Here is a 24,079-nt window from a genome sequence, read left to right as displayed (position 1 = left end):
CATACTTAAGTAAAGGGAAATGAATTCTGACATTTTTATTTTATCATGAGTAAGTCAGGTAGAAGTAGAGCTTAAGTCTCTTACATTTATATATGTTTTCGGGATGGCAGTGATGAAACTCAGGTCTAGGACATCACCTTTTATAGGGAATCATCCTTCCACTGAGCTAGGTGGCCATGCCCAATATTTTTATTTTTACCCAATATTTTATTGTATTTTTAGTTTTTCAAGACTGGGTTTCAGTGTAGCCCTGGCTGCCCAGGAACTCACCCTGTAGACCAAGCTGGCCTCGAACTCAGAGAACCACTTACCTCTGCTTCCTGAGTGCTAGAATTAAAGGCATACACCACCACTGCTAGGCTTGCATGCCACTGACCCTTTATTTGTTCTTTTTTGAAGCAATTCTTACTTGCTTCAAATATAGCCTTGGATGGCCTGGAGCTGGCTATATAGAGCAAGCTGGCCTCTAATCCAGAGATCAGCCTACTTTGGCCTCAGGAGTGCTGACATTAAAAAGAATGCACAATCATGCCTAGCCTATCCCATATTTTAAAGAACACAAATATTATACTCAATTATTCATACATTTTATAAGTTATTAAGAAACACTAAAATGTACATCTTACTATATTTTATTATCATTAAATGATAATTAAAATAGTTTTATTACACACAGGAGTATCTTAAGAGAAACACATGACAATCTGTCTGTATAAAAGCAAAAGATGAGGGATCACCAAAAAAGTAGCATGAATTTTTAAAAAACTTACATTCCTTGTTAGTCAAGAAATTTATTACCTGGAGATCATTTTGAGGATTCCAATCAGAATCAAAAATTATGCATGTATCGGCTGCAGTTAGGTTGATGCCTAGACCACCAGCTCGGGTACACAAGAGAAAAACGAATCGATCTGAGTCAGGTTTACTAAATCGATCTATAGCTGCTTGTCGAAGATTTCCTCTGACTCTCCCATCAATTCGCTCATATAAATATCTATTTAAATGAAAAAGCAAAAAGTTTAAATGTTGAATATAGTGAAAATGAAGATATGGTCTATCATTGGCAAAGTCAGTGCCCCTGTACCACACTATGTTTCCTGTACAATTAAGAAACAGTACCATAACAAATATTTTCTACATATGAAACACAATAAAGATACAAATGTATTCATTACTAGATGAACACATTACTTTGATAGGACTGCACAAGAAACTGTAAATGTTCTCCCCATAACAACCTCTCAACTGATACAGCACATCTGTAGAGGACAGACTGGGACACTGTACAAATCCTTAGAGTCATTATACAAAGCAGTAATTTTTAACTTCTGTTATCCTTCCCCATTTAACATTCAATTTTTAAAAACAATTTATTTTTATGTTATGTGCATTGGTATTTTCATGCATATACTTAGATCTTGGGGTTATAGACATTTACAAGCTGTTATGTGGGTGCTGGGAGTTGAACATAGGTCCTCTGGAAGAGCACAGTGCTCTCCATTGCTGAGCCATCTCTCCAGCCCCTAATTTTTTTTATTTTTAAATTGCAATTTTTTAAATTGCAAGACATCAACTATATATCATTTCAAAAGCTATCACAGGAATTTAAATAGTATTCATTTGCCATACTTCCTCTGGTTCTTTCTACGTATTTCTTACTATTCCAGTATAAAACAGAACATGATTTCTACTGTTACATATAATTTTAAAAAAATCAAAAACCTAGGATTTTCCATGAAATTTATCATTTGAAATAATTGAAATCTGTTTGCACAGATTTATCTCCTCATCAGTTCTTTATAAAATGCCATCAATAAAATGTGTGAGGGGATACAGAGATGCCCCATGGTAAAGAGCTCTTGCTGCTCTTTAAAGAGACCTAGGTTAGATTCTCAGCAGTCATACCCAAACCAGATGGCTCACAACTGGTTCTAATTCCAATGCTTGGGTATCTGACTCCATCTGGCCTCCTTGGACACCAGCACACATGTGGTACACATAAATTCACACAGACACAGATGTATACACATGAATAACAAATATTGAAAAAGTGTAAGAATTTTTAAGGGCAGTATTGTAATGAAGTGATCTTTATGGTATAAGACTGAGAGCAGTACATATTTTAGTATGAGTTCATAGAAGTAGAAATTCTCAGAAATGCAAAGCCTCAGGTTCAAACCACAGGACTGTAAAGGAGAAAAGAAAGTCACAATGGAGCTTGGAAGATTTTCTCAGTTGGAAAAGTGATTGCTATACACATATGAGGACCTGAGTTTCAATCCCCAGTATCCATATAAGAGTGGTATCCAGGAATAGTGGCATGTACCTGTGATCAGGGCAAGGAGGAGGAGATAGGAGGATACTTAGGGCTTACAAGCTAGCCATTCTAGACAATCAGTAAGCTCCAGGTATCAACATGTATACATACATCACATACGTATATACACACGCTACACAAAGTAGCAGTAAAAATGAACTACATAATTGTATGAGTGAATATGAACCTTTACTAAGGTAAAGTGATAAAAATCTTTCATAATAAAATGAACAGTTAGAACTGGAGAGATGGCTCAAAGGTTAAGAGCACTGTCTGCTCTTCCAGAGGTCCGGAGTTCAATTCCCAGAAACCACATGGTGGCTCACAACCATCTGTCAAGATCTGGTGCCCTCTTCTGGCATGCAGGCATACATGCAAGTGGAATACTGTATACATAAAAAATAAAATAAAATAAAAATGTTTAAAAAATATTAATTAATTAATTAATTAATTTTGTTTTTTTTTTTGTTTTTTGTTTTTTTTGAGACAGGGTTTCTCTGTGGCTTTGGAGGCTGTCTTGGAACTAGCTCTTGTAGACCAGGCTGGTCTTGAACTCACAGAGATCCGCCTGCCTCTGCCTCCCAAGTGCTGGGATTAAAGGCGTGTGCCACTACCACCCGGCTAAAAAATATTTATTAAAAATAAAATAAAATGAACAGTTAAAATTTCTGATTTCCTTTTATAATATGTTGGTGTGATTGAAATCTCTAACAGTCTCATAAAATATCCTAAGGGTATTTTATTTATCTATATAAATAGTAAGTTAAATCGATATTATGAACCAAAAACTGAAATGGAATGACAAACTCATATTAAACAAATCAGAAAAGATAAAATAAAGATAAAAATATAAAAAAGTGTTATAGAGCATATAAGAACAATTTATAAGTTCTAATTAGAGCAACAAAATAAAACAGTTAAAAACATCACACCAAAGTTGATGAACCAAGTAAAATAAACAGTAGGCCTTTGTACCTTTTATGAATAAGATAGTCTTCCAGGATGTCAAGACAGCGCACCATCTGAGAGAAGATAAGGACTTTATGGCCTCCCGCTTTCATTTTGGGAAGTAACTTATCGATGAGGACCAATTTACCAGCAGACTGGATCATTGCTTGCAAGTGAAAATCAGAAGCAGATGGATTGTATGTATCTCTAAATTCTCCAAGTATTTTCTCCTCAGCACCTATCAAAGAAAGATGGCATAAGAGTAATGAAAAAAAAAAAATCAGGCAATTACCAGCTGCTTTAGTTTAAATCAGAATCGATGCTCTTCTATACTTCTGTAATATACTACTGCTTTTATTAGAATTATTTAAGCTTGTGTATAACCCCCCACCAACTAACATGACACTATTCCTTTCACTGAAGATACACAATATGTCAGTCTTTATACAGATTTTTGTTTGATAAATAGTAAATGGGTGCTTCTAGGAAAGAATGAACAAAACTATGGGCCTGCAGGGTGTGGAACTCATGGAAAGCTGATGCAGGAAGACTGATTGTGTGTTTGTCCTAGCCAGGCACTACCAAGCAAGACATTACTTCCTACTGTACCCCAAATCACCACAAAACCAAAGAAACCAAAAAAAGCAAAACCCCACAAAACCAGAATAAAGCAAAACAACTGTGGTCTTAACCCCCCCCAAATGCATATACTTTTAAACATGCATACATATATATGTACATATATAAACATACATACACACACACACACACTTTTTTTTGTTTGTTTGCTTGTTTTGTTTTTCGAGGCAGGATTTCTCTGCATAGTCTTGACTCTCCTGGATCTCCAAAGAATTCTCTTAGACTGAACTCCTAATCTTGTGACTTGGTGTGCTTAAAGAAGACTACAACAAAAGTCATACTGCCTCTGATGCTAAGACACTTGCAAGCGCTCAGAGGAGCATAAAAGAAGTAATAACATCGGGACAGCGCAAACAGGGTGCTTTGCTTACTTATTGATTACTATTTTTTACAAAGGAAGATATCTGTTGCAATTCCTTTTAGTTACCTTTGATAAGATATGGGTGATTACAGCATTTCCTGAGCTCCATCATGGTATTGACCAAGTTAGGCACATTAGTTTGTCCAGCGCCTTTAGATAAAAAGGAGAAGTTCTTCTCTAAGATAGCCCTATAGTATTTCTTTTGAATGTTGGTAAGCTCTACTTCAATAATAGTCTCTTCCTTAGGTGCCAATTTCTTTTCCACATCTTCTTTTAATCGTCTCAGCATCATTGGTTTAAGGATAGCCTGAAGTTTCTGTACCTGAATAAAAGCAAGATAGAAATATGTGAAATATCTGTACACATTCAACTATCCACAGAAAGTAATTATAACAAAAGATTTGTTGTGCTTATTTAAAAGAACAATAGAATACCTGTTCCTCTGTTTTCAGATCTCCAAATTCTTGCATAAATGTGGATTCAGAAGGAAACCTTAAGGGTTCAAGAAAGTGAAGAAGGCTGAACAGTTCTTCAACTGTGTTTTGGAGAGGAGTGCCAGTCAACAGCACCTTATGTTCCTACAGAGAAGAAGAACAAGTGAGTAAATACCTTGATACGCAAATTAAATGAAAGCTCATATAGGTTACCAGAGGTTTACTGAACTACAACAAGCAAGTAGTTTCTGACTATAATATTCACAAATTGATTAAAATGTAACAATATCCCCCAGGATATTCATCAATGTATTAACCAGTCAATTAAAAGAACTTGCTATCAATCTTTCAATGTATCACTTTCTATGTTATTTTTAACCTATTCATGCCTATAAAAAATTCTAAACATTTGAAGAAGCATATTTTAGGTGTTTTTGAGAACAAAAAGGTTATTTGTCTCTTTGTACTTGATCATCATGTGAGAACTTTTGAATCAAAGTAAGTTCATTTTTTAAATTTGCATATTGATATTCAACTCTTCACAGAAAAGTAAATTGTTGAATCACTCAGGTTTTATAACCCAAATAAGTAAATGGCTGACTGGAATATGCTTCTAACTATTGAACTCCATCAAATTTTAAGAAAAAATAAGAATATTTTAATTACATAATCTTTTAAAATTTGATTTGCTAATAATTCAAAATTCTGTGTGTGTGTGTGTGTGTGTGTGTGTGTGTCTGTCCGTCCGTCCGTATCTTTGCATAAGTAAGAACTGGTCTCAAAAGACAGACAAATGTAAATATCGAAATGAGGACTTGAACTAGATTTCTACATACATAAGGTCAGTTTAATTTTTATTGTATGTGATTGTATTTCTTCAAGTATTGAAGCACTAATTATGTGACAATAATTAAAAATAAAAATGGTTTCAAACACTTACATTTAAAAGAAGCAAACATGTAAACAATAATATGACCTTAAGAACCTTTATTATTCATTATAGCAAACACCATGAACATCTAAGAGTTGGTTTTTTGGGCTAGTGAGATGGCTCACAGGACAGGGTGAGGTGTTTGTAGCTATACTTGTTGACCTGAGTTTGATCCTTAGAATGCATATGGTGGAAGGAGAGAGAAATAACTCCTCCAGGCTGTCCTCTGACTCTACATGTGTGCCATGGAGAAAAATAGGCTTGGGGTTTTCTAACATAAATGATAGGAAAAATTCGGTGAAATGGCTTCTTTTCAAATATTTTTTTTTATTTTCTGAGAAAAATTAATAATTATAGTATTTCTCCATTCCCTTTCCTCTCTTCAAGGTTTACCATATGCTCCCCATGCTCTTTTTAATTCATGGCCTCTTTTTTCATTATACATAAGTACAGCTTGCTCACTCTATTCATGGTTATTTGTATGTATTTTTTTCAGAGCGAGACCATTTGGTACTGGCTAACCAATTGCTGTGTTGTTCCCTGAAGGAGACTATTTCTTCCACTATTTCTTCTTAGTTAAGGTTGCCTATACTTCTTTGTGTAAGGTTGAAGCCTAGGGTCCTTTCACTTTTTTTTTCAACTGATTGCCTGGATGCCCCATCCAGGCAGTCAGTTGGTATGACTCTTTCAGTGTAGTTTCTCACATTACTAGGAGATACAGTCTTATTAACAGGAAACTCCCAGTTCCACTGGCTCTTACATTTTTTTGAGCCCTCTTTTCCAAAATGAACCCAGAGCCTCAGATTCAGTTCTATTGTAGACGTATCTTTGTTGGGGCTTGGGTTCACAACTAGGCATTTTGATTGGTTGTGATTTTTTACAAAGGTTTCCATTTCTTGCAAAGAGAAGCTTCCTTGATGTGGAACAAGAAATAGCCTTTTAATTATGGAATTTAAGGTTTGAAATTTCATGGGCTTACTTTCTTTTCAATAGTACAGATCTACAGGTTTGTTCTTCTCATTTTAATTTTATGTGTATGGGTGTTTTACCTGAATGAATATGTAACATATGCAGGCATGGTGCTACAGAGGCTAGAATAGGATATAGGATGACCTAGAACTAGTTACTGATATTTGTGGCCCATGTAGATGCTGTTAACTGAACCTGGGTCCTGTATAAGAGAAACAAGTGCTCTCAACTGTTGAGCCATCTCTCCAGGCCCTTTTCTTTTAATTTTATAAATAATTAAATCTTGTCTTAGAAAGTGGTATGATGGGGCTGGAAGGATAGCTCAGAGGTTAAGAGCCCTGACTGATCTTCCAGAGATCTGGATTGAAATCTCAACATCCACATGTAGGCTACAACTGTCTGTAACTCCAAGATCTGACACCCTCACACAGACATACAGGTAAACAAAAGAGCAATGCAAAGAATAAAAAATAAGAATAAATAAATTATTAGGGGCTGGAGAGATGACTCAGTGGATAAGAGCACTGACTTTTCTCCAGAGTCATGAGTTAAATTGGTGGCTCACAACCATCTATAGAGGGATCTTATGCCCTTTTCAAGCAAAAATTCAATAGAGCACTCATATACATAAAATACATAAATTTTAAAGAAAGTGGTATGTTATTTATAATATATGCTAAGTAAGGCAAAATAAACTAAATACTTCAATTAACAAGAGAATTTAAAATACCAACTCTATGAGGGGTAGTGGTGGCGCATGCCTTTAATTATGGCACAGAGGCAGGTGAATCTCTGAGTTTGAGGCTAGCCTGGCCTACATATTGAATTCCAAGACAGCCAGAGCTACACAGAATCACGCTGTTTTACAAAACCAAAACTGAAAAACAAAAACAATTCCTCTTCCCAAAACCACAATTCTATAAAATTTGAAAATGATGATTTAGCACTAGTTTTGAATCTTCATGGTCCTTTACTATCTACTTAGGAAACTAAGTCACAAAGATACTTCAAGCTACTTACTAGATTCATGAGTTTCAGACCCTCCAGAAGTTTACAATTTTTATTTTTTAACCTATGTGCTTCATCTATAATCACACACCGCCATTCAATTGCATTAAGTTCTCCACAGCCCCCAAGAATCATTTCAAAGGTAGTGATGATGGCTTGGAATCGGTAAGCTCCTCGAATGATGCGCCCCTAGAAATTACAAATACAATACATTGGTAAAATATCTTAATTTCACTATTTATTTCTACTAGATGGCATAAAATGTATTAATAACATTTGTTATAAACCATTTTTCATTGATAGTTTTACATATGCAGATAATAAAGTTTCATTATTTGAAATATATTAGATAACTGTCAAAAAGCCATACTTATGGGGCCAGAAGGATAGCTCAGTCAGTAAAGTGCTTGCTTGGCAAGCTTGAGAACCTCAGTTCAATTCCTAGCACCTATGGAAAAAGCCAGCTTAGTCAGCTCAGTGTGATTTTACCAGGCAGGAGTAGTAGTCAAGAGGAGGCCTAGGTATAGAAGACTAAGAAGACTAGCCTAATTGAATTCCAGGACAAAGAGAAAGCCTAACTCAAAGGGAAGATGCTACCCAAGGTTGTTCTCTAGCTTTCACATGCCATGTACTTATGTACTTACACACACACACACACACACACACACACACACACACACACACACACACACACCACAGAGCATGGCTATACATGTGTATTATTTAAACATATATCCAAGTAAGCATATCCTACTAAAATGTCTCAAGAAAAGAAAGGAAGCCAAAAGCTAGGTGGCAGTGGCTCATGCCTTTGATCTCAGCACTCAGCAAGCAGAGGCAGGCAGGTCTCTGAATTGAAGGCCAGTCTGGTCTACAGAGCCAGTTCAAGGAAAGCCTGGGCTACATGAAGAAACCGTGCTTCAAAAAACAAACAAACAAACAAACAAACAAAAAGAATTTGAGGTTAGGTGTGGTGGCATACATCTTTAATCCTAGCACAGAGAAGGGAGAGGCAGGAATATCTCTATAGGTTAGAAGCAAGCCTGGTGTACACAATGAGCCCTAGATCATGCAGGGTTCCATAGTTAGACTTCATCAAGGGTAGAAGGGGTGAGGGGAAAATTAAGCCAATTTAAAAAATGATCCTTATAAAAATCTGGCCAAGGAGATTTCAGTACTAACGTTTAGTGTTTACATCTATGCATTCACATTTACAAAGACAAACAAAAAATGAGTATCATAATAGCCATGGAAATAATTTAATCAGAGAATATTTGTTTAGCATTTATCTATGTCCTAGTCTTGTTCTACTTGCTGGAGGTATAAAGGTAAGTAAAACAAGCTAAAGTATAATCCAAGTGGAACCTAGGTGTTAATGTTCCTAATATAGGATAATTCTAGTAAGAAAAGCAATAAGTATTGTGACATAGGGTATGGAATAAAAGTATGATCATTGCAACCTTACACATGATAACTGAGAGGTGATACATAAGACCTGTGTTGAGATCTAGAAATCTGGAGAGAATGCATCCCTGATAAAAGTAGCCAGCACAAAGGGCCTAAGGTATCACTGCTAATACTCCTACTACAGCAAGGACTGAGGACTTGCTGAAAGTAGTGGGTGAACGAAAGTGAGAGCATAAGGCAGACACCAAAGCACCTGGAAACTGACAGGAAGGACTAATCCACAAACAAGAAACTGGTAAGGCAATCTGACAAGATTAGGAATGTGTGGCTGCTGCAGTGAAAATGGTCTAAAGGGGGATAGAGAGATGGCTCAGAGGTTAAGAGCACTGACTGCTCTTCCAGAGGTCCTGAGTTCAATTCTCAGCAACCACATGGTGGCTCACAACCATCCCTTATGAGATCTGGTGCTCTCTTCTGATGTGCAGATATATATGGAAGCAGAATGTTGTATACATGGTAAATTAAATCTTTAAGAAAGAAAGAAAGAAAGAAAGAAAGAAAGAAAGAAAGAAAGAAAGAAAGAAAGAAAGAAAGAAAATGGTCTAAAGATTCAACAGACAGGGTCATAAGAACCTCTGGTGTTATCAGAGGTAGCCAGGTCTGATACTGCTTGAAGGAGGCAGCAACAGGTTTCTTATGTTACAGGTGTGGAATGAGACATGGAAAAGACTCAAAATTTACTCTAGAACAGTGGTTCTCAACTTGAGGGCAATGACCCTACATGCATCACATATCAGATATCCTGAATATCAAATATTTACATTAAGATTCACAATAGTAACAAAATTAAATTATGAAGTAGCAACAAAATAATTTTATGATTGGGAGTCACTACAACAAGAGGAACTGTATTAAAGGGCCACAGCATTAGGAAGGTTGAGAACCACTGCTCTAAAGCTTTGGCTTGAACAGCTGGATGGTAGAACTGTGGTCCTGTACATGTTAAGTTTGAGATATGCATTAGTTTCATGCAAGTGGAGATGTTAACTAGATATTTTACAGGACTCTGAAATTTAGGAATGAATTTAGAGTTGATATAGTTTTGGGGAGTTTTCTGTCAGCATAGAGGTAATTTAAAATTATGCTTATAAATGAAATCTCTGAGAGAATTAGACTAGACAACTATCCCAGAAGTTTAGAGGGAGGGGACCTATAAAGTAGCACCAAGTCTAAGAATCTAATAATCCTAAGTACAAGTGAGACAAAACTCTTAGGTATGAAAAGAAGGAAAGGTCAAGAAAAATTGTGTCTTCTTACTTTGTTTGTAGTTTACCTTACACTAGTTTTACACACTGTCCACTAAGTTAGATAGCAGCTCCAATAGATACAAAGTACAAACTCATGGCATTTATAAGACTTTGAAAACAGGATATGTTTGATTAATTACAGTATTGCTATGTTCTTTTACTATAATCTACATAATTCCTTTATGACTCATTTCACTCAAGTATAAAGCTAATTTAATAAAATCTATGTTATAAGGTTGCAATTACAAAGATTAAGTAAAAGAATATGTGTAAACTGTTTAAAAGAACACTTGGCACACAGTAAATAATTGTTTATACATATTATTTCCTTATGTTACTCTTTCCCGAGAAAAATAGAGCAAGGTTTTGTGACTACTATTATATTTAAGCTATTCAAAAAATCAAAAAGACAAGGAAATATCCAACTAATTTGTTAAAATGTATTTGTGATACTTAAGTCTAAAAGTTGTATCTGTATTTACTTTATAGTACAGATCTATTTTGTTCATTACAAGTCATGTTGAAATTAAAAATCACTTCAGCTAATATTTTGGAAGCTTTAACAATAATCAAAAATACAATATTTGATATATGGCACACAGTTTACTATACATTAAGAATCTTTTGGCTTTGTACTATGTACTAAACTATCATGTTTGTATTAAAGTTATAGCTTAGACATAAACACCACTTAATGCCTCATGATTTTAGTTGTGTTTTCTTAAAAAGTAAATTCAGAAGCTAGGCATGGGAGCATGCCTGTAATCCCAGTATTTGGAGCTAAAGCAGAAAGATTCCCATGAGTTTAAGAACAGCCTGGGCTATCAAACAAGACTCCTATCTTAAAAAATAATTTAAAATAAAAAGGTATGCAATTACTTTTTTATGATGTTATAGAGCTTTATAATTCTGCACTTATTTGCGAAGGGATAATATACTATGTAAAGGAATCAAGCTAGAATCCAAGATGCCATAGAGACTAAAAAAGTGCAAAGGAGGTAGTTTTCCGTTTGACTATGAAATAGATGACTGTATGTATGCTCAGTTTCATACACATGCAATAGTTTCAACTTTGTAAGCAGGAAAGTGATGTTATGCAAGAAAATCTGGCTATGCCACTCATTCTCAGTAGGAAATATAACAGAAAATCAGTTACAATTGGAATAAAAGCACAGGCTATGCAAACTATTTTGCTTTGACTTCTATTGTAATCATGTGGCCACTGCATAGGAAGACAAAGCAATGAATGAAAGGAAGGATATTTAGGTTCGACTTAGGTAGCAAGCCACACTTGTTCCAATTAAAGAGTATCATTCTGTCTCAACTGTGTTTACTGACTTATTTTTATTTCTAAATGAGGATTTTTATCAGAAAAATTCATATTAACATTTAACACCATAACTTGAAATACTATGTCTTACAGTTTGTTCTATCTCTGTCCCTGTGTCTCTCAAGGTCAGAGGGAATCATACACGATAGGCAGGAGCTTTACTGTGGAGATGCCCCTGCCAGACTACAAACCAAATTAAACAGATAAACAACTCTAAAATCAACACATATTCAACATGAAAAAGAACCTTAGATTCACTTCAATATGCATTTAATGCCATCCTAGTCACCAAAGAATAAACCTTTAAAGAGAGGATAGTGGAAGAACAAGAGAGTGATCAAAGACAGATATATCAAGAAATAATGTATACTTATATGTAGTTGGAAAAATAAATTATTGCAGTTAAAAATTATAGACAACAATCAAGTTATATATTTGTATAAATCAATACTATGCTACAGTGAACTAGAAATATTAAACTGGCTTTAGTCATTGCTTTTCACCTACTAAATCTATCACAATATAAATATGAATGAGCTTAACATAAATTAAGTGTACAATTAAAATCAAATTGTAAATTGTTAACATGCAATACTATCTTATTCAGCTGTAGTCTTTTAAAAAAATAAGCAAAATCAGTAATAACACACCTGTGAATCCCTGAAGTACATCTCATATTGCTGTATCATTTGTCTGCTAATCAAACTGCCGTGATAAACTACAACATTGATATCAGTCCATGTACGGAATTCTCTTTCCCAATTTGCAATGGTGGAAAGTGGTGCAATAATCAGGAAAGGTCCTCTTATACCAGTCAAAAGGATTTCGTAGAGGAATGTGATTGACTGAATGGTTTTGCCAAGACCCATTTCATCTGCTAAAATGCAGTTTCGTCTGAAATAAATAAATATATTATCCATGCATACACACATTGGGCTTTTCTGAATAATAGTTTTTAAAGTTAAAATACAAAAAGAAGCAAAGATCCAATGAAAATACTTGCATTTATAAAAACATAAAATGTTACATTGCAAATGCAGAGTAAGCTCAAGATTACAATTTTATTATAATCCTGTAAGGAAACACTAAAGACTTTTATAGCTTCAAATAAAGATATTGCCCAGTAAGTGTTTGATTTTTAAGAGTGAAAGACAAGAGCAAGGCATGTCAAATATTCAGGAAGCATTTATTAAATACCTTCTATTATCTCAGGACAGTATGAGAAGATGGGATACAAAAGAAAGAGAACATGTTCTCTGCCTTCCAGGGGCTTGTATCTATTAGAGAAGCAGATATGCAAATACATAAATAAGTAGTCTTGCAATGTGCTATTGTAGAAGAACAAATTTAGCACTGGCTTTCATCTGTGGCTTTGTGTTAGAAGAGCTCACACAGCTTGGAAAACAAGCAAACAAACAAACAAAAAAACAAATACACAGATAAGTAGGTCTTCCCTCTATATATTCCAATTACTGTGTATGGAATAAGATCTAAGCAGCTGCAATTTCTAAAATAAATTCCACAGATGATTTTGCAATATGGCCAGTGAAGAATCAATAGTAGATATTCTTATGGAAAATCAGAGGGACATGACAATAAATAACAAATGGGCTAGAACAAAGGAGAAAACTTCAGGTCAGTTTTAGATAAGATTTTTCAAATGGGAAAGCAAAAACAATATCAGAAGTACAAGGAAAAAAAAAAAGGTTCCAACTAGGGGACCAAAAGTTGCTTATATGATCAACAAGGGAAAGGAGAAGGAATGAGAGATTAGTGAGATAAGTCAGAGCCATGAATAGAAGAGATTAGATGTCATTCTGTTATTCAAAGTCAGGCACTATAAATCTTTTAAAAATATATAAAACTAAGTTTGTATTTTAAGATTTATTGCAGTGCTATGGTAGATATGGTAGATAGCAAGGTACTATAATAATACAGGGAAGAAAGTTAAGGCACAGGGACTAAAGAAAAGTTAAGGCAGAATATGCCAGAGTTACAATGACTTGGCCCTGTTCACCAAGTATATGTATGGGGTAACAGACTTGAGTTTAGGTGAATAAATGAGTTGTGTTATTATGGGAAAGAACAAGTTTGACATGTAGAAAATAGAAAACAAGAATAATTTTGAATCTATTATATATCTAAAGAAACTGTTGAATCACATATTCAGGCAGCTATAGACAAAAAATATGGGATCATAGTTCAAGGCCTTAGGGATAAAGTTATGAAGCCATTAAAATATTGGATAGTCTAAATTGGGGGTGGGCATAGTGTTGAGAAGGCTAAGGGAGGAAAAATATGGAATCTGAGAAACAAATTAAAGATAACATCTTGGTTAAGGGGAGAAAAGTAATGAGCAAACTGTTGAAAGTAATAATCATAGGGATGCTAAAGATCTTGGGGTCACACTGTAGAAGGTGTTGGAAATAAGAATAAGAAGAATGTTTAAAGGGAGAAATGGCAAACTGTATAGATTTAACACAGGAGACATGAATTGAGGCTAAGAATATTCTATTAACTAGGAAATAAAAAATTTCAGAGAAGCAACAGAAACAAAATGCAAAGCTGGTTATACAGACACATGCCTGTAATCCCGCTGAGACTAATTCAGAAGTGAGTTTGAGGGTAGCCTGGTCCACACAGTGACTTTTAGACTAACATAGGCTATCAAGTGAACAAGCAATAGAAATCTAGACTGTAACAGATTGAAAAGAAAATTGGGGAACAGGATGTTCTAGCTTTGCAGAGAAGTTACAAAGGGAGCTTGAGGTAGTCGGTAGGAATGGCAGAGTCAAAGGATTTACAGTTTTCTATTTCATTTTTATAAATATGCAAATTGTCCATAGATTTAGGCAAACAAGTCTTCCAGCATAGCCTGAAGATATAAAAGAAGAGCGCTTACTGAAGATGATACATGACAGCCTGAAGAGAGAAGGTAGTGGGATTTAATCATGGTTGTGACATATGAGGTTAGAGCGATAAAGGGCTACATTTCCAAAAGTGCTAGAAGGATTAGACATGAAAGTAGGCAAGAATTTGAGATTTTGAAGCCTAATGTCTCTGGTTCTTTGTGAAGCAGTCACATACAGAAAGTGATCACAACAGAATTATAGTAAGGGATTAGAGGAAAATAACCAAAGTTTAAACCAGGCAATAAAGAAATGCATAGAAGTACTAATGAGAGAAGACAATTTAAAAGGTATTACTATTTTTACCTGGATGATTCTCTTGGAGGAAATGACTAATATTTAGAAAGTACAAATCAGAGAATAGAACTGCATGGGCTAGCAGGTCATTCTCATGCAACCTAACTGAATTACATAACTCATCATAACTCACAACTTAGAAGAAAGGAGGATTAAAACAGGGAAAACGGATTTTCAAACAAGAATCATTAAATTTTTGTAATCGGAGCTGGAGAGATGGCTCAGTGGTTAAGAGCACTGACTGTTCTTCCAGAGGTCCTGAGTTCAATTCCCAGCAACCACATGGTGGCTTACAACCACCTTGAATGAGATCTGGTGCCCTCTGCTGGCATGCAGGCAGAAGACTGCATACATAATAAATAAATAAATAAATAAATAAATAAATAAATAAATAAATAAATAAATAATTTTTGCTAATATGTCTGGTAGTATCAACTTCATTTGGTAGTCTGTACATAGTACTATACTTAATCTTCCACAGTACTATTTTAGCTCCTTTGAAATTACCTTTTTACCTCAATAAATTACTTGAGATATGTCCTATAACATCTAATAAAATGAACAATAGCCAAAGGAAATTCAATGTTATGTTCCCATAATTTTATGTTTACTAACTTACAGTCTATGTCATTTGAGATTTAAATTAAATATTAGAGCTTTATATAATTTCTACATGTATTAATATACAGCTCACTCTACAGATAAAATTGTTGACATAAATTGTATATTGCAAAGCTAAAACACAGTGTATAGTCTGAAACTATAGGAAAGCTATTTCAAATTTAACTATTAATCAAAAAACATGTGACTGATATATACTTAAAGGAAGCAATGTTAAAACTGGCATCCAAAATCATGAATTACATTATTTTTCTGAAGTATCTTCATTTTAAATAATAAAGATTTCCTGGCACAAACAGTACAGAAACATAAAAATCTATTTTAATTAATATATTTTGTCATACACAAAAAAGGAATGCACTAAAATCTTCTTATGATATACTACATACCTATTATACCAATTGAACAAAAGCCAGTTGAGTCCTTCTAGTTGATATTCCCTGAGTTGATTACCATTTTTATATTCCCTGGATTGATCTATTTTCTTCCAAATATTAGAGGGAGGACGATCCTTTGTGAACAAAAATAAAATGAATGATGCATTTCAGATGTTTATCTTCCACACAACTTACTCATGGCAAGAAACCTTGCTTTTAAAAGAACCTAGAAGCCAAAGCATACAGTATATGAAGTTTTGCCTAATACTTAAACATCAAGTTAATTCTACTCAGACACCTCCAGAAAAATACATCAATAAGGCTCATATTGCAATTCAGGCAATACTAAAGAAAAGGAACTACACACCAATATACCTCATCATTAGATATTTAAATTCTCTTAGAAGAATTTTCAATAAATGGACAAAGTTTTAAAAGGGCAAAACATTAAACTAGGATTTTTTACAGGAATAGCAAAGTAGGTTTAAAGTGTTAAATCAATCAGATTAAGAAAACAAAAGGAAATGAAGGGAATTTTAGTAGATACAGAAAAAGACACCTAAAAAGGTAAATGCTCTTTTGTAACAAACTATTATCAATATGTATTGTAGGCTCAAGTAAGTATAATTAAGCAAGGAAAAGAAAGATGTCATCAAGATGGGAATTATAGAATGCTAACTAGTTGGCCTACAGACAGTTCTGTGACTGCTTCCATGGCCTGCCAAAATCAGGCAAGGGCTTCCTCACAATGCTTAACTGCCAAGTGCCTCAGCTACCAAGTGTGTGAGCAGAGGGATAGGAAGAATGCAGTCTGCTAGAGAATAATATAGAGCTCCAGAATAGTATTATACTTTAGCAATAATGGCAATATAAGCAATATGCCAGCCTCAGCTTGACCATTTATAATACAGAAACAACACAGTTAATCCAATTAACCCATGTAATGAAAATGTTTTAGGTTCTTAAAAGGAAATAAGGTTAGTAAGGAAATAGACAAACTGCATAGTTATGAGTAACGACTGGCTTACAGAAAAATAATGAAAAATTAGGTTTGATTTGAATTTTTTGTTTAATGGAGAATTAAGAATGTTAGAGATAGAACTGAGAGTAAAGTTTATATCAATTATCTGAGAAAGATAATAGGAAACTTAAGTTCAGAGACAGGGAGAACTGTGTGGGGTTTTGAATTGTTTTGTTTCTGAAAACAGGGTTTCTCTGTGTAGCTCTGGATGTCACAGAACTCACTATCTAGACCCATCAGGCCTGCTTCTGCCTCTGCTGGGATTAAAGATGTGTACCACCACTACTAAGGAGAATTTTTAACTGGAACATCTTGGTGGGAATGGAATTTGTAAAGAGATACTTACTGAAATCTTGTGTACATTTATTCAAATAAATTACATATTAATCTCTCAAAAACAATGTAAGAACTTAATATTCAATTAAGCATTATTTATAATAGCAAAAAAACCAAAAACAAAATCCAGGATTATCAGTGGAGAAGAGCTAAAATTAGTTCTGTGGGATATTATGTAGCAATTTAAAGACTACTGTATAGATTATACACCACGGACTATATTAACTGAAAGTTAGGTCTGTGGATCTAAGAAAGAAGTCTGTATGCTTAGATACAAAAAGCATTGGTTGTGAATCGATTATCACACAAACATAGAAATTGAAGATAACCTTAAACCTGCTAAATGAAAAGTGCTATGATCTTAAGAAGCAGTCTAAGAAAGGCTCTCACCAAATGTCGTGTGTCAGGCCTTGAAGATTGCAGTTGTTCAAACTCTTCAATTTTTGCAAGATCCACATCTTCTTTTAATTCCCAGGTGCTATCTTCATATGGCAATGAGCACCACTTTACCAAGTAGTAAATAACAGACTAAAAGAGAAATTGTTTTTCATTTTACCACTTGTGAAGAATAGTTTAATTAAAAAATGTTTAAGAAACAAATTAAGTGTATACTAACAGCCATCAATAAAAACAAAATAAACATTTAAAAAAATTTATGTGTATGTCTGGGTCCTGCATGTGCATGCTAGGTGCCTCCAGGGATCAGAAGAGGGTAATAGAGCCTCTGACACTGGATTTAGGCAGTGCTAAGGTACCATATGTTTGCTGGGAACTGAACCTGGGTCCTCTCAGTGTGGCTTAGGCCTTAGGTTTTTTTTTTAAAAAAAACAAGTATATTGGGAGTGAATATGTAGAAATTTTAAGAAAAAATTCTTAGATGTATTTATTTTCATTTCACGTATATGAGTGTTTGCTTCCACATATGTATGTGTTCCAAGTGCACAACCAGTACCCATGGAAGCCAGAAGATGGCATTGTGTTCTCTGCGACTTGAGCTGTAGGTGGTTGTGAACTACCATGTGGGTTCTGGAAACTGAACCAGCGTCCCCTGCAAGAGGAGGCAGTGCTCTTAACCACCAGCCTCCTTATCTTTTAAAATCTTTCTTCCCCAATTTTTATTTATTTTAATGTATATTTTTATCCTTGTGTATGTTGTGTGCCATGCCTGTGTCTGGTGCCCTTGGAGGCCAGAAGAGGGTGTTGGATCCCCTGAAACTGGAGTTACAGATAGTGGTAGCCACAATGACCATGTGGGTACTGGGAACTGAACTGGATCCTCTAGAAGAGCAAACAGTGCTTTTAACAGCTGAACCATCTATCAGCTCTTAGAAACTATTTTTACTGAATAATTACCTCACCAGTATCTTTATCTTCACAAAAAGAAACTTCCAATATCCTGTCTACTTCAACGTAGTCTGGGTTAAAGGGTTCTTCCTCCATCTAAAATTAAAAAGTAAATTAAATGATATCTGAGGAAAAAGTGGAAAGATACAAATAAAAGCAAATACACCTGTTTAACTGCAATTACATTTCTAATATACAAAATTCTTCCAATTTAATTTCCAAAAGCTATAAAGGTATTATGAAGCACCATGTGGTAAGTAATAGGGAAGCAAACTAATACAACTAAAAACTAATATATTCCAGATAAGTAACACACTATAACAGATATGTTTAAAGCTCTAAAAGCAGCCTGTGCGTCTTTTAGTTTTTTTTTTTTTTTTTTTTTTTTTTTTTTTTTTTTTTTTAATCATACTCTCCACCTTTAGGCATGTTCTTTTCTAGATGAACACCAACTACATTTGTGGCTACTTCAAAATCAACTGCACTCATTCTCTTCAACATGTGAGTCATCCTATATTCTCTAACTGGGTTAGTGGAAACATAGCTCTCTCTGCTTCACATTCACAGTTGCAAAATGGAGAAGTGATGGTAGATTTCTTTTCCTTCTTTTACTCTCTGATAGCTAACAAATTGGCAATTTGGAGTTGGACATGGTGGTGCATGCCTTTTATCCCAGCTGTTGGAGGTATAGGAATCTCTGAGTTCAAGACCAGCCTGGTCTAGTGAGAGTTCTAGAACAGCCAGGACTACACAGAGAAACACCTTTCCCAAAAAATAAATAAATAAATAAATAAATAAATAAATAAATAAATAAATGGATAAATTGGTGATTTGTACATTATGTGTGTATAAGCATACATGCATGCATGTGTACACACATGTGTGTGTCCATGTGTAAAACTGGGTTTTGCTAATTGCTCAAATTGTGTTCAAACACATGATCCTCTTGAATTAAGCTGTATTACTGCCATTTGCTAATATGTCAAGGTTGCATAGATTCTTTTAAAGTGTGTATTCTACCACTGGGGGGAAAATATATATACATACACATATATATGTAGATGTATGTGTGTCTATATGGATATCCCAGTCTCTCCATTTATTCATTCATTTATTTATTCATTTATTTATTTATGGTTTTTTGAGACAGGGTTTCTCTGTATAGCTCCGGCTGTCCTGGAACTCACTTTGTAGACCAGGCTGGCCTTGAACTCAGAGATCCACCTGCCTCTTCCCCTGAATTGCTGGGATTATGTGCATGCCTGGTGTCTGCTTATAACAGAAAGAGAAAGTCAGACCACAGGACCTGGGGTTAAGGATAGTTGTAAAATCATGTGGATTCCAGGAGATGAGCTCTCTGCAAGAGCAACAAGCCCTCTTAGTGGATGAGCCACTATTCTATCCCCTAACATGGAATCTTACAATGCCCTCTAAAGAGTGACTAAACTCCTGCCTTAACCTTTTAAAATAATTTTTTAAATAATTTTTATTGTCCCTGGTATGCATAATGTTTCCCAAACAAATTTCATTTATTGCCTCCCTTGCTTGAAATCCTTCAATGATTCTTCCCATTTGAGGATAAGATCCGAATACATAAATTAAAAAATCTACATTCATTCTTCAAGAATAAACAGAATCTTTCCTTTTCCTAAGGCACCATTTTCTAAAGCTTAACACTTTAACCCAGATTTCATGCTCCAGAAGTACAATACAATGTTTTCCAAAACCACAGAGCACTCCATATTCTGCCACAGCCTCATAATTTTACCCTCAGCTTCTTTTCTGCTGACTAGACTGCTGCTATTTCTTTAATTTGCTTGAGCAATTCCTACACATCTTTGAAAGCCTATTTTCCATAGCCAGTTCAGCTTTAATTGCCTCTCAGCTACTTAAATGAAAATGTAAAAGTAGCCTGTTCTACACTATGCCTTAACACCAAAGCACTCTTGATACTAGAGTTACCTGATAACAATGTGTAACCCAACAGAAAAATAGTATTTTTAGAATAGAAAAAAGGAAAGGAGAAAGTGGCAACTATTATTTTCATAATTGGTATATCCATTTGTTTAAGGTGATTATTCAATGATGTTTATATATAACTAAACATGCAATTGTGAAAATTAAATATATGCAATTTTATCAAATACAGTTCAATAAAAAAAATTCAAATGCTTAAAAGAAAAAAAATCACATAGATCTTAATTATGATGCACCTGAGTCAGGTGAAAAGAAAAATTATCTGTATGAAAATTCAACAATATTTAAGGAAGATGGCCAATTATTGAAATTTCTAGGCTGAAAGAGATTTTGGAGCAATAAGAAAACCCCTAGCATCCATAAAATGTTACATCTTCAGAGTAACAAAAATTTTAGGTAATTTTAATGATTGTAAAGAAAGAGCTGGGTGTGATACCTAACACTAACTTCAGCATTCTGGATAGAGAGTTAAAGACATGTGGGTCTTGGAATTCTAAGCTTGTCTGGTCAAAAAAAGCAACCTCCAGGCCACCAAAGGCTACATATAACACACCTGACAGGTATCCATCTTCAAGCAATGATTTAGCCACAACCTGGCCATATGGAACAAACAGCTACCATACACCATATAATACAATCCTTGAAGAAGGAAAATTAATCATTCCCATGCCAATTTTTTTAAAAAAGTAAATAATAAAGAATAAGAATAAATTAGACTCTTCAAAAATGTTCCCAAGAATGAAGTGGGTGTAGTGGCGCACACCTTTAATCCCAGCACGCAGGAGGCACAGGCAGGTGAACCTCTGAATTATAGGCCAGCCTGGTCCAGTACAGCCAGGGCTACACACAGAGAAACCCTGTTTTGAAAAAACAAGAACAAAAAAGATAGGGTGGAAGACGGTGGTGGCATACACATGCATTTAAACCCAGCACTCGTGAGGCAAAGGCAGGTGGATCTCTGAATTCGAGGCTGGCCTGATCTATAAAGCTACTCAGAGAAACCGTTTCTGGGAAAAAATAATAATAAAATAAAATAAAATAAAAAGGGGCAGGGGCAAGAATAAAAAACAAACCCAAATTGTACTATGTTTATATAAGAGAACAAATACTATAAATATGTTCAAATGGGTAAGGAAAAGAATTAAGTGTGTGATAGGAAAGATGTTGAGAAAATGACAGAAATTAAATATGAAAAAAACTAGTTAAAATGCATGTTAGAATCTGTTGTGCTATTTTAATAACTATCTTGTTCAAGAAAAAGTTTAAAGTGTAACGAACCTTAAACAAATAAAAAGCTCACAAAGCTGGGAGGTAGTAGTACACAGAGGCAGGATGACCATAGCAAGTTCAAGACCATCCAGGTGTACTCATAAACGAGTCTAAACATAGTGAGCTCCAGGATAGCTGGGGCAACACAGTGAAACCTGACCAAAAATAAATAAAGAGATCAAAGAAATAGAAAAAAATTAGAGAAGGACATCAGGCCATTGATCAAGTCCTAGAAATGAACAAACCCTTTCCAATGATGCCATATATACCAAAGTTCATGATAACTATGCAATATGTTTCATGTAATCAGAATTATGCTTCCCACTTATTTGCTGCATTATCACTTGAAGAACACACTGAAAAATGCTTTGTGATAGTAACATATCCACATTCAACTCTAATCAACAAAACACATGCTAATTAAAAAATACAAGCATTAACTGCCACTGAATTATCAGTGTGTTTTTATTATCTTTTAAAAGACAGGCACTCATTAAGTAGCCCTGGCTAGCCTGAAACTGCTAAGGAGACCAGGCTGGCCACAAACTCACAGAGATGTATCTGTTCCCGCCTCCTAAGATAAAAGACATGCATCACTACCCCTACCTATTAGGGTTCTTATTTCTGAAATTTTCAAGCTAATTTTGAGAAGGGAAAACTATTACATGTAGATAACATTTATAGTCAACTATTAACACTCGAAGTATAAAAACATTTTGTTTTGTGATTCTGAGATTAGAATTCAGAAATTTCTGTATACTACACAAATATTCTACCACTGAACTACATAGCTAGCTACTTCCTTAAAATTTCCATTTTAATACCAAATTCAGTAAAGGTTTTTCCTTACGTCTGCCAAAAAATGTGCCCTCTGTGCTTGTCTTAGCTTGAATCGTTTGATTTTCTGCTGGATCCTTTTATCTTTCAAAAGTTGTTGTTCTGTGGCCCATTCACAGTGGAGATAAGAGCTGAAAGTTTTATAAAAACAATATATTAGAATGATACAGAAAACTTTTCATATATATATATTTAATTATAATTTCCAATATAAAAATATTACTTTTAATTTTACATATGTTATCACTACACTCATTTTGACTAGATTTCATAAGACTGCTAGAACAGCCATTTTGATTCCTGAATGCTAAAGAAATTGTAGTCAAGGAGTCACAGTTTGTTATAAGGAAACAGTGATAAACTGACCAAAAACTGTTTCTGCAACATGACTTATTATTTTACTATATTGATTTTGTATGATCAAAAAGCTATGTGCATTAAAACCAACAGAATTTTCTCTGAAAGAATTAATGAAAGTGTGGAGAAAAACTGGAAGCTCTACAAATGGAATACATTTTCTTATAACTGCTGACTCCATTGATTTAATTCACCTACAACCAATGCAGAAATTTAAAACCTTAAAGTGAAATCATCATTGTATACATCTGATGTAGCAACTTAAAGATCAACTACTGTACATAAAATAATAAAGCTGAAAATTCAAAGTAGAAAAGGAATAAATACCTATAATTTATAAAATCATGTTTTATAAAGATTCCTACATTTTAATATAATTTTTAAAAACTCAGTCTTAACATGAAAAGTTTTATTCCTTGTTTTGTTTGTTGGTTTTTGGGTTTTTTTTTGTGCGTGCGTGCGTGCGTGCGTGCGTGCGTGTGTGTGTGTGTGTTTTTAGAAGCAGGGTTTCTCTGTGTAGTCCTGGCTGTCCTGGAACTAGCTCTATAAATCAGACTGGCCTTGGACTTAGATATCTAATGCCCAAATGCTGGGATTAAAAGGTATGTGCTACCAGCCCATAACAGGTTTCCAAACACAACCTTTTTACAACTTAATGATTGAATTAATTATAGCTATAAGAAATAAACATTTTCATTAAAACGTAGGTAAAATGAATATATATTAATTGTAACTCCATATACTTACAATACTTCATATTTAACTAAACACCATTTGATAATCTTTAATTCAAATACTTACTAATTTTTGTATTTCACAAAAAATTCTTCTACATCAAGCATAACTCCAGGTGATAACTAAAAAATAAAAATTAACAACTGTGATTCAAATAAGGACACAAAACATAAAGTTTATAGTATATTGTAGCATTACTTACTTCCTTTTTTACAATTCTAGAAGATAGTATTTTATCTACAATTGCAGCATCTTCTTCACTTGGATTTTCCTATAAAGAGGGAAAATATGTGATGAAAAATCATCATTCAAAAAAATATCAGTGTAGCACTAAAATTAAGCACTATG

At 34.4% G+C, this 24,079-nt stretch overlaps 1 protein-coding gene across 11 annotated transcripts in view; it reads right to left on the bottom strand.

Moving 5' to 3' along the window:
- The window catches only part of Chd9 (chromodomain helicase DNA binding protein 9), a 231,300-nt gene that overhangs the window by 62,403 nt on the left and 144,818 nt on the right, over nt 1-24,079 (bottom strand). For all 11 annotated transcript variants that reach the window (XM_027405561.2, XM_035442579.1, XM_027405565.2 and 8 more), the window contains 12 exons: nt 23,934-24,002; nt 23,798-23,853; nt 22,653-22,770; nt 18,566-18,652; nt 17,603-17,740; nt 15,868-15,989; nt 12,302-12,545; nt 7,620-7,796; nt 4,700-4,843; nt 4,332-4,587; nt 3,293-3,503; nt 799-994 (listed from right to left, as the gene is read on the bottom strand). In XM_027405561.2, the coding sequence (XP_027261362.1) occupies nt 799-994; nt 3,293-3,503; nt 4,332-4,587; nt 4,700-4,843; nt 7,620-7,796; nt 12,302-12,545; nt 15,868-15,989; nt 17,603-17,740; nt 18,566-18,652; nt 22,653-22,770; nt 23,798-23,853; nt 23,934-24,002 (1,818 nt within the window). The remainder of the gene's footprint in view (nt 1-798; nt 995-3,292; nt 3,504-4,331; nt 4,588-4,699; nt 4,844-7,619; nt 7,797-12,301; nt 12,546-15,867; nt 15,990-17,602; nt 17,741-18,565; nt 18,653-22,652; nt 22,771-23,797; nt 23,854-23,933; nt 24,003-24,079) is intronic.

Source organism: Cricetulus griseus, chromosome 3 (genome assembly GCF_003668045.3).
Source record: "Cricetulus griseus strain 17A/GY chromosome 3, alternate assembly CriGri-PICRH-1.0, whole genome shotgun sequence".
Classification (NCBI taxonomy): domain Eukaryota; kingdom Metazoa; phylum Chordata; class Mammalia; order Rodentia; family Cricetidae; genus Cricetulus; species Cricetulus griseus.
Note: the sequence above shows the minus strand (reverse complement) of the source record. Positions and strands in the feature narration are given on the sequence as shown.